At 66.6% G+C, this 13683-nt stretch overlaps 1 protein-coding gene across 1 annotated transcript in view; it reads right to left on the reverse strand.

The window, feature by feature from the left end:
• Positions 1-12715, reverse strand: part of LOC134342025 (protein FAM131B-like) — a 58663-nt gene extending 45948 nt beyond the window's left edge. The window contains exons 1-2 of the mRNA XM_063039960.1: positions 12323-12715; positions 1035-1126 (exon numbers count right to left, since the gene is read on the reverse strand). Of these exons, the coding sequence (XP_062896030.1) occupies positions 1035-1126; positions 12323-12350 (120 nt within the window). The 5' untranslated portion in view covers positions 12351-12715. The remainder of the gene's footprint in view (positions 1-1034; positions 1127-12322) is intronic.
• Positions 12716-13683: the final 968 nt, after the last annotated feature.

Raw genomic sequence — 13683 nt, forward strand, 5'->3', positions numbered from 1 at the left:
AGGGGTAGAGGGAGGGGTTTAGGGGTAGATGGAGGGGGTTAGGGGTAGATGGAGGGGGGTAGGGGTAGATGGAGGGGAGTAGGGGTAGAGGGAGGGGTTTAGGGGTAGATGGAGGGGGTTAGGGGTAGAGGGAGGGTGTTAGGGAGGGTTTAGGGGTAGATGGAGGGGGGTAGGGGTAGAGGGAGGGGGTTTAGGGGTAGAGGGAGGGGTTTAGGGGTAGATGGAGGGGGTTAGGGGTAGAGGGAGGGTGTTAGGGGTAGAGGGAGGGGTTTAGGGGTAGATGGAGGGGGTTAGGGGTAGAGGGAGGGTGTTAGGGGTAGAGAGAAGGGTTAACGAGTAGAGGGAGGTTGTTAGGGAGGGGTTTAGGGGTAGATGGAGGGGTTTAGGGGTAGAGGGAGGGGTTTAGGGGTAGATGGAGGGGTTTAGGAGTAGAGGGAGGGGTTTAGGGGTAGATGGAGGGGTTTAGGGGTAGAGGGAGGGGTTTAGGGGTAGATGGAGAGGGTTTAGGGGTAGAGGGAGGGTGTTAGGGGTAGAGAGAAGGGTTAATGAGTAGAGGGAGGTTGTTAGGGAGGGTTTAGGGGTAGATGGAGGGGGTAGGGGTAGAGGGAGGGGGTTTAGGGGTAGAGGGAGGGGTTTAGGGGTAGATGGAGGGTGTTAGGGGTAGAGGGAGGGGTTTAGGGGTAGATGGAGGGGGTTAGGGGTAGATGGAGGGGGTTAGGGGTAGAGGGAGGGTGTTAGGGGTAGAGGGAGGGTGTTAGGGGTAGAGGGAGGGGGTTTAGGGGTAGAGGGAGGGGGGTTTAGGGGTAGAGGGAGGGTGTTAGGAGTAGAGGAGGGGGGTTAGGGGTAGATGGAGGGGGTTAGGGGTAGATGGAGGGTGTTAGGGGTAGAGGGAGGGTGTTAGGGGTAGAGAGAAGGGTTAACGAGTAGAGGGAGGTTGTTAGGGAGGGGTTTAGGGGTAGAGGGAGGACTTTCGGGGTAGAGAGTGGGAGGGAAGGAGGGAGCAGGTGATCTGGATGAGGGTGTGAGGGAATTACCTCACTCGAGGACTGGAGGGTGTTGGTGCTCTCCAAGTGGACAGTGTCAACATCTTTCGACCCTTTCCACTTCACTGGGACGCTCTCTGCCGCTGGGGGGGGGCGACGGGATGGGACAGGGTCAGAGATCAGACCAGCGACAGCTCCCCCTCCCTCACACCCACCCCCTCGTTCCCTCCTTCCGTCCCCCTCTCCCTCACACCCACCCCCTCGTTCACTCCTTCCGTCCCCCTCTCCCTCACACCCACCCCCTCGTTCCCTCCATCCATCCCCCTCTCCCTCACACCCACCCCCTCGTTCCCTCCATCCGTCCCCCCCTCCCTCACACCCACCCCCTCGTTCCCTCCTTCCGTCCCCCTGTCCCTCACACCCACCCCCTCGTTCCCTCCGTCCATCCCCCCTCCCTCACACCCACCCCCTCGTTCCCTCCTTCCGTCCCCCTGTCCCTCACACCCACCCCCTCGTTCCCTCCTTCCGTCCCCCTCTCCCTCACACCCACCCCCTCGTTCCCTCCGTCCGTCCCCCCCTCCCTCACACCCACCCCCTCGTTCCCTCCTTCTGTCCCCTCGTTCCCTCCTTCCGTCCCCCTCTCCCTCACACTCACCCCCTCGTTCACTCCATCCGTCCCCCTGTCCCTCACACCCACCCCCTCGTTCCCTCCTTCCGTCCCCCTCTCCCTCACACCCACCCCCTCGTTCCCTCCTTCCGTCCCCCTCTCCCTCACACTCACCCCCTCGTTCACTCCATCCGTCCCCCTGTCCCTCACACCCACCCCCTCGTTCCCTCCTTCCGTCCCCCTCTCCCTCACACCCACCCCCTCGTTCCCTCCTTCCGTCCCCCTGTCCCTCACACCCACCCCCTCGTTCCCTCCGTCCGTCCCCCCCTCCCTCACACCCACCCCCTCGTTCCCTCCTTCCGTCCCCTCGTTCCCTCCTTCCGTCCCCCTCTCCCTCACACTCACCCCCTCGTTCACTCCATCCGTCCCCCTGTCCCTCACACCCACCCCCTCGTTCCCTCCATCCGTCCCCCTGTCCCTCACACCCACCCCCTCGTTCCCTCCTTCCGTCCCCCTCTCCCTCACACCCACCCCCTCGTTCCCTCCTTCCGTCCCCCTCTCCCTCACACCCACCCCCTCGTTCCCTCCTTCCGTCCCCCTCTCCCTCACACTCACCCCCTCGTTCACTCCTTCCGTCCCCCTCTCCCTCACACCCACCCCCTCGTTCCCTCCTTCCGTCCCCCTCTCCCTCACACCCACCCCCTCGTTCCCTCCTTCCGTCCCCCCCTCCCTCACACCCACCCCCTCGTTCACTCCTTCCGTCCCCCTCTCCCTCACACCCACCCCCTCGTTCCCTCCTTCCGTCCCCCCCTCCCTCACACCCACCCCCTCGTTCCCTCCTTCCGTCCCCCTCTCCCTCACACCCACCCCCTCGTTCCCTCCTTCCGTCCCCCTCTACCTCACACCCACCCCCTCGTTCCCTCCTTCCGTCCCCCTCTCCCTCACACCCACCCCCTCGTTCCCTCCTTCCGTCCCCCTCTCCCCTCAGACCCACCCCCTCGTTCCCTCCTTCCGTTCCCCCTCCCTCACACCCACCCCCTCGTTCCCTCCTTCCGTCCCCCTCTCCCTCACACCCACCCCCTCGTTCCCTCCTTCCGTCCCCCTCTCCCTCACACCCACCCCCTCGTTCACTCCTTCCGTCCCCCTTCACACCCACCCCCTCGTTCACTCCTTCCGTCCCCCTGTCCCTCACACCCACCCCCTCGTTCACTCCTTCCGTCCCCCTCTCCCTCACACCCACCCCCTCGTTCCCTCCTTCCGTCCCCCTCTCCCTCACACTCACCCCCTCGTTCACTCCATCCGTCCCCCTGTCCCTCACACCCACCCCCTCGTTCCCTCCTTCCGTCCCCCTCTCCCTCACACCCACCCCCTCGTTCCCTCCTTCCGTCCCCCTGTCCCTCACACCCACCCCCTCGTTCCCTCCGTCCGTCCCCCCCTCCCTCACACCCACCCCCTCGTTCCCTCCTTCTGTCCCCTCGTTCCCTCCTTCCGTCCCCCTCTCCCTCACACTCACCCCCTCGTTCACTCCATCCGTCCCCCTGTCCCTCACACCCACCCCCTCGTTCCCTCCTTCCGTCCCCCTCTCCCTCACACCCACCCCCTCGTTCCCTCCTTCCATCCCCCCCTCCCTCACACCCACCCCCTCGTTCACTCCTTCCGTCCCCCTCTCCCTCACACCCACCCCCTCGTTCCCTCCTTCCGTCCCCCTCTCCCTCACACTCACCCCCTCGTTCACTCCTTCCGTCCCCCTCTCCCTCACACCCACCCCCTCGTTCCCTCCTTCCGTCCCCCTCTCCCTCACACCCACCCCCTCGTTCCCTCCTTCCGTCCCCCCCTCCCTCACACCCACCCCCTCGTTCACTCCTTCCGTCCCCCTCTCCCTCACACCCACCCCCTCGTTCCCTCCTTCCGTCCCCCCCTCCCTCACACCCACCCCCTCATTCCCTCCTTCCGTCCCCCTCTCCCTCACACCCACCCCCTCGTTCCCTCCTTCCGTCCCCCTCTACCTCACACCCACCCCCTCGTTCCCTCCTTCCGTCCCCCTCTCCCTCACACCCACCCCCTCGTTCCCTCCTTCCGTCCCACTCTCCCTCAGACCCACCCCCTCGTTCCCTCCTTCCGTTCCCCCTCCCTCACACCCACCCCCTCGTTCCCTCCTTCCGTCCCCCTCTCCCTCACACCCACCCCCTCGTTCCCTCCTTCCGTCCCCCTCTCCCTCACACCCACCCCCTCGTTCACTCCTTCCGTCCCCCTTCACACCCACCCCCTCGTTCACTCCTTCCGTCCCCCTGTCCCTCACACCCACCCCCTCGTTCACTCCTTCCGTCCCCCTCTCCCTCACACCCACCCCCTCGTTCACTCCTTCCGTCCCCCTCTCCCTCACACCCACCCCCTCGTTCCCTCCTTCCGTCCCCCTCTCCCTCACACCCACCCCCTCGTTCACTCCTTCCGTCCCCCTCTCCCTCACACCCACCCCCTCGTTCCCTCCATCCATCCACCTCTCCCTCACACCCACCCCCTCGTTCCCTCCATCCGTCCCCCCCTCCCACACACCCACCCCCTCGTTCCCTCCTTCCGTCCCCCTCTCCCTTACACCCACCCCCTCATTCCCTCCTTCCGTCCCCCTCTCCCTCACACCCACCCCCTCGTTCCCTTCTAACGTCCCCCTCCCTCACACCCACCCCCTCGTTCCCTCCTTCCGTCCCCCTCTCCCTCACACCCACCCCCTCGTTCCCTCCTTCCGTCCCCCTCTCCCTCACACCCACCCCCTCGTTCCCTCCTTCCGTCCCCCTCTCCCTCACACCCACCCCCTCGTTCCCTCCATCCATCCCCCTCTCCCATCACACCCACCCCCTCGTTCACTCCTTCCGTCCCCCTCTCCCTCACACCCACCCCCTCGTTCCCTCCTTCCGTCCCCCTCTCCCTCACACCCACCCCCTCGTTCACTCCTTCCGTCCCCCTCTCCCTCACACCCACCCCCTCGTTCACTCCTTCCATCCCCCTCTCCCTCACACCCACCCCCTCGTTCCCTCCTTCCGTCCCCCTCTCCCTCACACCCACCCCCTCGTTCACTCCTTCCGTCCCCCTCTCCCTCACACCCACCCCCTCGTTCCCTCCTTCCGTCCCCCTCTCCCTCACACCCACCCCCTCGTTCCCTCCTTCCGTCCCCCTCTCCCTCACACCCACCCCCTCGTTCACTCCTTCCGTCCCCCTGTCCCTCACACCCACCCCCTCGTTCCCTCCTTCCGTCCCCCTCTCCCTCACACCCACCCCCTCGTTCACTCCTTCCGTCCCCCTCCCCGTCACACCCACCCCCTCGTTCCCTCCTTCCGTCCCCCTCTCCCTCACACCCACCCCCTCGTTCCCTCCTTCCGTCCCCCTCTCCATCACCCACCCCCTCGTTCCCTCCTTCCGTCCCCCTCTCCCTCACACCCACCCCCTCGTTCACTCCTTCCGTCCCCCTCTCCCTCACACCCACCCCCTCGTTCACTCCTTCCGTCCCCCTCTCCCTCACACCCACCCCCTCGTTCACTCCTTCCGTCCCCCTCTCCCTCACACCCACCCCCTCGTTCACTCCTTCCGTCCCCCTCCCCGTCACACCCACCCCCTCGTTCTCTTCTAACGTCCCCCTCCCTCACACCCACCCCCTCGTTCCCTCCATCCGTCCCCCTCTCCCTCACACCCACCCCCTCGTTCACTCCTTCCGTCCCCCTCTCCCTCACACCCACCCCCTCGTTCACTCCTTCCGTCCCCCTCTCCCTCACACCCACCCCCTCTTTCCCTCCTTCCGTCCCCCTCTCCCTCACACCCACCCCCTCGTTCCCTCCTTCCGTCCCCCTCTCCCATCACACTCACCCCCTCGTTCACTCCTTCCGTCCCCCTCTCCCTCACACCCACCCCCTCGTTCCCTCCTTCCGTCCCCCTCTCCATCACCCACCCCCTCGTTCCCTCCTTCCGTCCCCCTCTCCCATCACACCCACCCCTTCGTTCACTCCTTCCATCCCCCTCTCCCTCACACCCACCCCCTCATTCCCTCCTTCCGTCCCCCTCTCCCTCACACTCACCCTCTCGTTCACTCCTTCCGTCCCCCTCTCCCTCACACCCACCCCCTCGTTCCCTCCATCCATCCACCTCTCCCTCACACCCACCCCCTCGTTCCCTCCATCCGTCCCCCCCTCCCACACACCCACCCCCTCGTTCCCTCCTTCCGTCCCCCTCTCCCTTACACCCACCCCCTCATTCCCTCCTTCCGTCCCCCTCTCCCTCACACCCACCCCCTCGTTCCCTTCTAACGTCCCCCTCCCTCACACCCACCCCCTCGTTCCCTCCTTCCGTCCCCCTCTCCCTCACACCCACCCCCTCGTTCCCTCCTTCCGTCCCCCTCTCCCTCACACCCACCCCCTCGTTCCCTCCTTCCGTCCCCCTCTCCCTCACACCCACCCCCTCGTTCCCTCCATCCATCCCCCTCTCCCATCACACCCACCCCCTCGTTCACTCCTTCCGTCCCCCTCTCCCTCACACCCACCCCCTCGTTCCCTCCTTCCGTCCCCCTCTCCCTCACACCCACCCCCTCGTTCACTCCTTCCGTCCCCCTCTCCCTCACACCCACCCCCTCGTTCACTCCTTCCATCCCCCTCTCCCTCACACCCACCCCCTCGTTCCCTCCTTCCGTCCCCCTCTCCCTCACACCCACCCCCTCGTTCACTCCTTCCGTCCCCCTCTCCCTCACACCCACCCCCTCGTTCCCTCCTTCCGTCCCCCTCTCCCTCACACCCACCCCCTCGTTCCCTCCTTCCGTCCCCCTCTCCCTCACACCCACCCCCTCGTTCACTCCTTCCGTCCCCCTGTCCCTCACACCCACCCCCTCGTTCCCTCCTTCCGTCCCCCTCTCCCTCACACCCACCCCCTCGTTCACTCCTTCCGTCCCCCTCCCCGTCACACCCACCCCCTCGTTCCCTCCTTCCGTCCCCCTCTCCCTCACACCCACCCCCTCGTTCCCTCCTTCCGTCCCCCTCTCCATCACCCACCCCCTCGTTCCCTCCTTCCGTCCCCCTCTCCCTCACACCCACCCCCTCGTTCACTCCTTCCGTCCCCCTCTCCCTCACACCCACCCCCTCGTTCCCTCCTTCCGTCCCCCTCTCCCTCACACCCACCCCCTCGTTCACTCCTTCCGTCCCCCTGTCCCTCACACCCACCCCCTCGTTCCCTCCTTCCGTCCCCCTCTCCCTCACACCCACCCCCTCGTTCACTCCTTCCGTCCCCCTCCCCGTCACACCCACCCCCTCGTTCCCTCCTTCCGTCCCCCTCTCCCTCACACCCACCCCCTCGTTCCCTCCTTCCGTCCCCCTCTCCATCACCCACCCCCTCGTTCCCTCCTTCCGTCCCCCTCTCCCTCACACCCACCCCCTCGTTCACTCCTTCCGTCCCCCTCTCCCTCACACCCACCCCCTCGTTCACTCCTTCCGTCCCCCTCTCCCTCACACCCACCCCCTCGTTCACTCCTTCCGTCCCCCTCTCCCTCACACCCACCCCCTCGTTCACTCCTTCCGTCCCCCTCCCCGTCACACCCACCCCCTCGTTCTCTTCTAACGTCCCCCTCCCTCACACCCACCCCCTCGTTCCCTCCATCCGTCCCCCTCTCCCTCACACCCACCCCCTCGTTCACTCCTTCCGTCCCCCTCTCCCTCACACCCACCCCCTCGTTCACTCCTTCCGTCCCCCTCTCCCTCACACCCACCCCCTCTTTCCCTCCTTCCGTCCCCCTCTCCCTCACACCCACCCCCTCGTTCCCTCCTTCCGTCCCCCTCTCCCATCACACTCACCCCCTCGTTCACTCCTTCCGTCCCCCTCTCCCTCACACCCACCCCCTCGTTCCCTCCTTCCGTCCCCCTCTCCATCACCCACCCCCTCGTTCCCTCCTTCCGTCCCCCTCTCCCATCACACCCACCCCTTCGTTCACTCCTTCCATCCCCCTCTCCCTCACACCCACCCCCTCATTCCCTCCTTCCGTCCCCCTCTCCCTCACACTCACCCTCTCGTTCACTCCTTCCGTCCCCCTCTCCCTCACACCCACCCCCTCGTTCCCTCCTTCCGTCCACCTCTCCATCACCCACCCCCTCGTTCCCTCCTTCCGTCCCCTCGTTCCCTCCTTCCGTCCCCCTCTCCCTCACACTCACCCCCTCGTTCCCTCCTTCCGTCCCCCTCTCCCTCACACCCACCCCCTCGTTCACTCCTTCCGTCCCCCTCCCCGTCACACCCACCCCCTCGTTCCCTTCTAACGTCCCCCTCCCTCACACCCACCCCCTCGTTCCCTCCATCCGTCCCCCTCTCCCTGACACCCACCCCCTTGTTCACTCCTTCAGTCCCCCTCTCCCTCACACCCACCCCCTCGTTCACTCCTTCCGTCCCCCTCTCCCTCACACCCACCCCCTCATTCCCTCCTTCCGTCCCCCTCTCCCTCACACCCACCCCCTCGTTCCCTCCTTCCGTCCCCCTCTCCCATCACACTCACCCCCTCGTTCACTCCTTCCGTCCCCCTCTCCCTCACACCCACCCCCTTGTTCTCTCCTTGAGTCCCCCTCTCCATCACCCACCCCCTCGTTCCCTCCTTCCGTCCCCTCGTTCCCTCCTTCCGTCCCCCTCTCCCTCACACTCACCCCCTCGTTCACTCCTTCCGTCCCCCTCTCCCTCACACCCACCCCCTCGTTCACTCCTTCCGTCCCCCTCCCCGTCACACCCACCCCCTCGTTCCCTTCTAACGTCCCCCTCCCTTACACCCACCCCCTCGTTCCCTCCTTCCGTCCCCCTCTCCCTCACACCCACCCCCTTGTTCACTCCTTCCACCCCCTCTCCCTCACACCCAGCCCCTCGTTCCCTCCTTCCGTCCCCCTTCACACCCACCCCCTCGTTCCCTCCTTCCGTCCCCCTCCCCGTCACACCCACCCCCTCGTTCCCTCCTTCTGTCCCCCTCCCTCACACCCACCCCCTCGTTCCCTCCTAACGTCCCAGTCTCCTTCTCTTCTCTGCCTATTCTCTCTTCCTCTCCCCTCACCTTCCCCTTCCTTCACACCCACCCCCTCGTTCCCTCCTAACGTCCCAGTCTCCTTCTCTTCTCTGCCTATTCTCTCTTCCTCTCCCCTCACCTTCCCCCTTCACTGTCTCCGTGCCCTCCCCTCCCCTCCCCTCCTTCCATCCCTCTTCCCCACTATCCCTCCCTTTCACCTCATTCTTCTCTCCCCTCTCCCTCACTACCACTCCCCTCCCTCATGCCCTCTCCTTCCCTCTCCCCTGCCCCTCCTCCTCCTCCTTCTCCTACCTACTGACTCTCGACTCACCCCCTCTCCTCCCTGTTCCCATCCCGTACTCCCCTCCCCAGTCCCATACTCCCCTCCCTCGCCCCTCTTCCTCACTACCTCTCCGACACTCCTTCTCCCCTCACTCACACCCTCTTGCTCAGCACTGCCTCTCCACTCACCCTCGCTCCCCTCCATCCCCCCTGCATCCCATTCTCCCCTCCATCCCCCCTCCATCCCCCTCCCGCATCCCATTCTCCCCTCCATCCCCCTCCCGCATCCCATTCTCCCCTCCATCCCCCTCCCGCATCCCATTCTCCCCTCCATCCCCCTCCCGCATCCCATTCTCCCCTCCATCCCCCTCCCGCATCCCATCTCCCCTCCATCCCCCCTCCATCCCCCTCCCGCATCCCATCTCCCCTCCATCCCCCTCCCGCATCCCATTCTCCCCTCCATCCCCCTCCCGCATCCCATTCTCCCCTCCATCCCCCTCCCGCATCCCATCTCCCCTCCATCCCCCCTCCATCCCCCTCCCGCATCCCATTCTCCCCTCCATCCCCCTCCCGCATCCCATTCTCCCCTCCCGCATCCTTGGCCCTCCCCTCCATCTCCTCCTCACCCCCAATCACCTCCACCCCCTCCCCATCTCCTACTCCCTTCCCACCCCTCCCCTCCGTATACCTTCCCCTGTCCGCTACTCCCTTCTCTCTCTTCACTGCCCCTCGCTTTCCTCCCCTCTCCCTCCCTCCCTTACCTCCCCTCTCCCTCCCTTACCTCCCTCTCACGTCCCCTCCCTCTCCCCTCCCCCACCCCTCCACTCCACCTCCCTCTCGCAGCCCCACCTCTGAACCACCCTCTCCCACCCCTCCACCTCCCTCTCCCCATCCCTCCACCTCCCTCTCCCCATCCCTCCACCTCCCTCTACCCTCCCCCACCCCTCTACCCCCACCCCTGAACCACCCTCTCCCACCCCTCCACCTCCCTCTACCCTCCGCCCCCCCTCCTCCTCCGCCCCCCCTCCTCCTACTTCTCCCCCCCCTTCGCCTCCCCTCCCCTCCCCCTCCCCCTCGTCTCCCTCTCCCCATCCCTCCACCTCCCTCTCCCCTCCCCACCCCTCCACTCCACCTCCCTCTCGCACCCCCACCCCTGAACCACCCTCTCCCACCCCTCCACCTCCCTCTCCCCATCCCTCCACCTCCCTCTCGCAGCCCCACCCCTGAACCACCCTCTCCCACCCCTCCACCTCCCTCTACCCTCCGCCCCCCTCCTCCTACTTCTCCCCTCCCCTTCGCCTCCCTTCCCCCTCCTCCTCCTCCTCCTTCTCCCCTCCCCTTCGCCTCCCTCTCCCCTCCCCCATCCCTCCACCTCCCTCTACCCTCCGCCTCCCCCTCCTTCTCCCCTCCCCCTTTGCCTCCCTCTCTCCTCCCCCTCGCCTCCCTCTCCCCATCCCTCCACCTCCCTCTCCCCTCCACCCCCTCCCCCTCCCCCTCCTTCTCCCCTCCCCTTCGCCTCCCCTCCCCCTCCTTCTCCCCTCCCCCTCCCCCTCCCCCCTTCTCCCCTCCCCTTCACCTCCCTCTCCCCTCCCCCACCCTTCCACCTCCGTCTCGCACCCCCACCCCTGAACCTACCTCTCCCATCCCTCCACCTCCCTCTCCCCATCCCTCCACCTCCCTCTCCCCTCCCCCACCCCTCCACCTCCCTCTACCCTCCGCCTCCCCTCCCCTCCTTCTCCCCTCCCTCTCCCTCCTTCTCCCCCTCTCCCTCCTTCTCCCCCTCTCCTTCTCCCCTCTCCTTCTCCCCTCCCTCTCCTTCTCCCCTCCCTCTCCCCTTCCCTCCGCCTCCCTCTCCCCTCCCCTCCCCTCCGCCTCCCTCTCCCCTCCCACACCCCTCACCCTCGCCTCCCTCTTCCCTCCCCCTTGCCTCCCCCTCCTTTTCGCCTCCCTCTCCATCTTTTTCCCTCCCATCTCCCCTACTCCCTCTCCTTCCCTCTCCCCTCCCTTTGCCCCTCCCTTCCCTCCCATACCCCACCTCCCTCCCCTTCTCATCATCCCATCCCTCTTCTCTGCCACCGCCTCCCACTCCATTCCCCTCCCCTCCCTCCCTCCTCTCCCCTCCCTCTTCTCCACCACCCCCTCCCACTCCATTCCCCTCCCCTCCCATCCCTCCCTCCTCTCCCCTCCCTCTTCTCCACCACCCCTCCCACTCCCATTCCTCCCTCCCCTCCCTCTTCTCCACCACCCCCTCCCACTCCCATTCCTCCCTCCTCTCCCCCTCCTCTCCACCACCCCTCCCGCTCCGTTCCCCTCCCTCCCCCCTCCCTCTTCTCCGCTACCCCCTCCCACCCCATCACTCCCTCCCATTCCTCCCTCCTCTCCCCTCCTCTCCACCACCCCCTCCCACTCCATTCCCCTCCCATTCCTTCCTCCCCTCCCTCTTCTCCGCCACCCCCTCCCACCGCATCGCTCCCTCCCATTCCTCCCTCCCCTCCCCTCCCTCATCTCCGCCAGCCCTCCCGCTCCATTCCCCTCCCCTCCCCTTCCTCCTTCCCCTCCCCTCCCCTTCCTCCCTCCCCTCCCTCTTCTCCACCAGCCCTCCTGCTCCATTCCCCTCCCCTCCCCTCCATCCCTCCTCTCCCCTCCCTCCTCTCCGCCACCCCTCCCGCTCCATTCCCCTCCCTCCCCCCTCCCTCTTCTCCGCCACCCCCTCCCACCCCATCACTCCCTCCCCATCACTCCCTCCTCTCCCCTCCTCTGTGCCACCTCTCCCGCTCCGTTCCCCTCCCTCCCCCCTCCCCTCCCCTCCCTCTTCTCCGCCAGCCCTCCCGCTCCATTCCCCTCCCCTCCCCTTCCTCCCTCCCCTCCCTCATCTCCGCCACCCCCTCCAACCGCATCGCTCCCTCCCATTCCTCCCTCCTCTCCCCTCCTCTGCGCCACCCCTCCCGCTCCGTTCCCCTCCCTCCCCTCCATCCCTCCTCTCCCCTCCCTCTTCTCCGCCACCTCTCCCGCTCCGTTCCCCTCCATCCCTCCTCTCCCCCCCTCTGCACCACCCCCTCCCGCTCCATTCCCCTCCCCTCCCCTTCCTCCCTGCCCTCCCTCTTCTCCACCAGCCCTCCCGCTCCATTCCCCTCCCCTCCCCTCCATCCCTCCTCTCCCCTCCCTCCTCTCCGCCACCCCTCCCTCTCCATTCCCCTCCCTCCCCCCTCCCTCTTCTCCGCCACCCCCTCCCACCCCATCACTCCCTCCCATTCCTCCCTCCTCTCCGCCACCCCTCCCGCTCCGTTCCCCTCCCCTCCCCTCCCCTCCCCTCCCCTCCCTCCCTCCTCTCCCCTCCCTCTTCTCCACCACCCCCTCCCACTCCATTCCCCTCCCCTCCTCTTCCTCCCTCCCCTCCGCCATCCCCTGCCACCCCATCGCTCCGTCCCCCCCGTCCCCCTCACCTACCGATGGTCCGGGATCCGATGCAGCCCATGGCCGCTGCGCTCCGCCGCTCTCAGCCGGCGCTGGGCTCGGTAGCGCCGTTCCCCATGGATCGGCCGCCCTCGTCCTCCGCTCCTCTCGGCCGGCCGCGCCGATCGGATCGGCCTCGCCCCGCTCCCCCTCTGCCTGCGGGCGGCCGCTGCGGCTCGGTCCGTGTCAGAGCGTCCGTCCGTCCGCCCGCCCGCCCCCGTCCGCCCGAGAGAGGCTGCGGCGGCGGCCGGCTGTGGGGTGTGGTCCCGCCGCACCGGCCCCGGGCCCGGCCCCGGACCCGGGCGCTGCGGAGACCCGGGGGTGGGGGGACAGGAGGATGGAGATGGGCAGATTGAGAGAGGGAGAAGGGGAGGGGGATAGACAGAGAGAGAGAGAGACGGGAGGGGCTGCAGAGCTAGAGGGCAGGGCTGGGGGGAGAGATGGACAGAGAGAGACAGACGGGGCGGGGAGGGGTGAGGAACTCGGGAGAGATAAACACGGGAGTGAAAGAGAGAGCGGCGGACAGAGAGAGAGAGAGAGAGAGAGAGAGAGTGTAAATCAGAGATGGGAGGGGTGAGAGGGAGCGCCGGAGAGAGGGAAGGAGAGAGAGACGGGAGGGAGAGAGAGAGAGTGTGTAAAACAGAGACGGGAGGGGTGAGAGGGAGCGCCGGAGAGAGGGAAGGAGAGAGAGACGGGAGGGAGAGAGAGAGTGTGTAAATCAGAGACGGGAGGGGTGAGAGGGAGCGCCGGAGAGAGGGAAGGAGAGAGAGACGGGAGGGAGAGAGAGAGAGTGTGTAAAACAGAGACGGGAGGGGTGAGAGGGAGCGCCGGAGAGAGGGAAGGAGAGAGAGACGGGAGGGAGAGAGAGTGTGTAAAACAGAGATGGGAGGGGTGAGATCGAGCGCTGGAGAGAGGGAAGGAGAAAGAGACGGGAGGGAGAGAGAGAGTGTGTAAAACAGAGATGGGAGGGGTGAGAGGGAGCGCCGGAGAGAGGGAAGGAGAGAGAGACGGGAGGGAGAGAGAGAGTGTGTAAATCAGAGACGGGAGGGGTGAGAGGGAGCGCCGGAGAGAGGGAAGGAGAGAGAGACGGGAGGGAGAGAGAGAGTGTGTAAAACAGAGACGGGAGGGGTGAGAGGGAGCGCCGGAGAGAGGGAAGGAGAGAGAGACGGGAGGGAGACAGAGAGTGTGTAAAACAGAGATGGGAGGGGTGAGAGCGAGCGCTGGAGAGAGGGAAGGAGAGAGAGACAGGAGGGAGAGAGAGAGTGTGTAAAACAGAGACGGGAGGGGTGAGAGGGAGCGCCGGAGAGAGGGAAGGAGAGAGAGACGGGAGGGAGAGAGAGAGAGTGTGTAAATCA

Source organism: Mobula hypostoma, unplaced genomic scaffold (assembly GCF_963921235.1).
Source record: "Mobula hypostoma unplaced genomic scaffold, sMobHyp1.1 scaffold_171, whole genome shotgun sequence".
Classification (NCBI taxonomy): Eukaryota; Metazoa; Chordata; class Chondrichthyes; order Myliobatiformes; family Myliobatidae; genus Mobula; species Mobula hypostoma.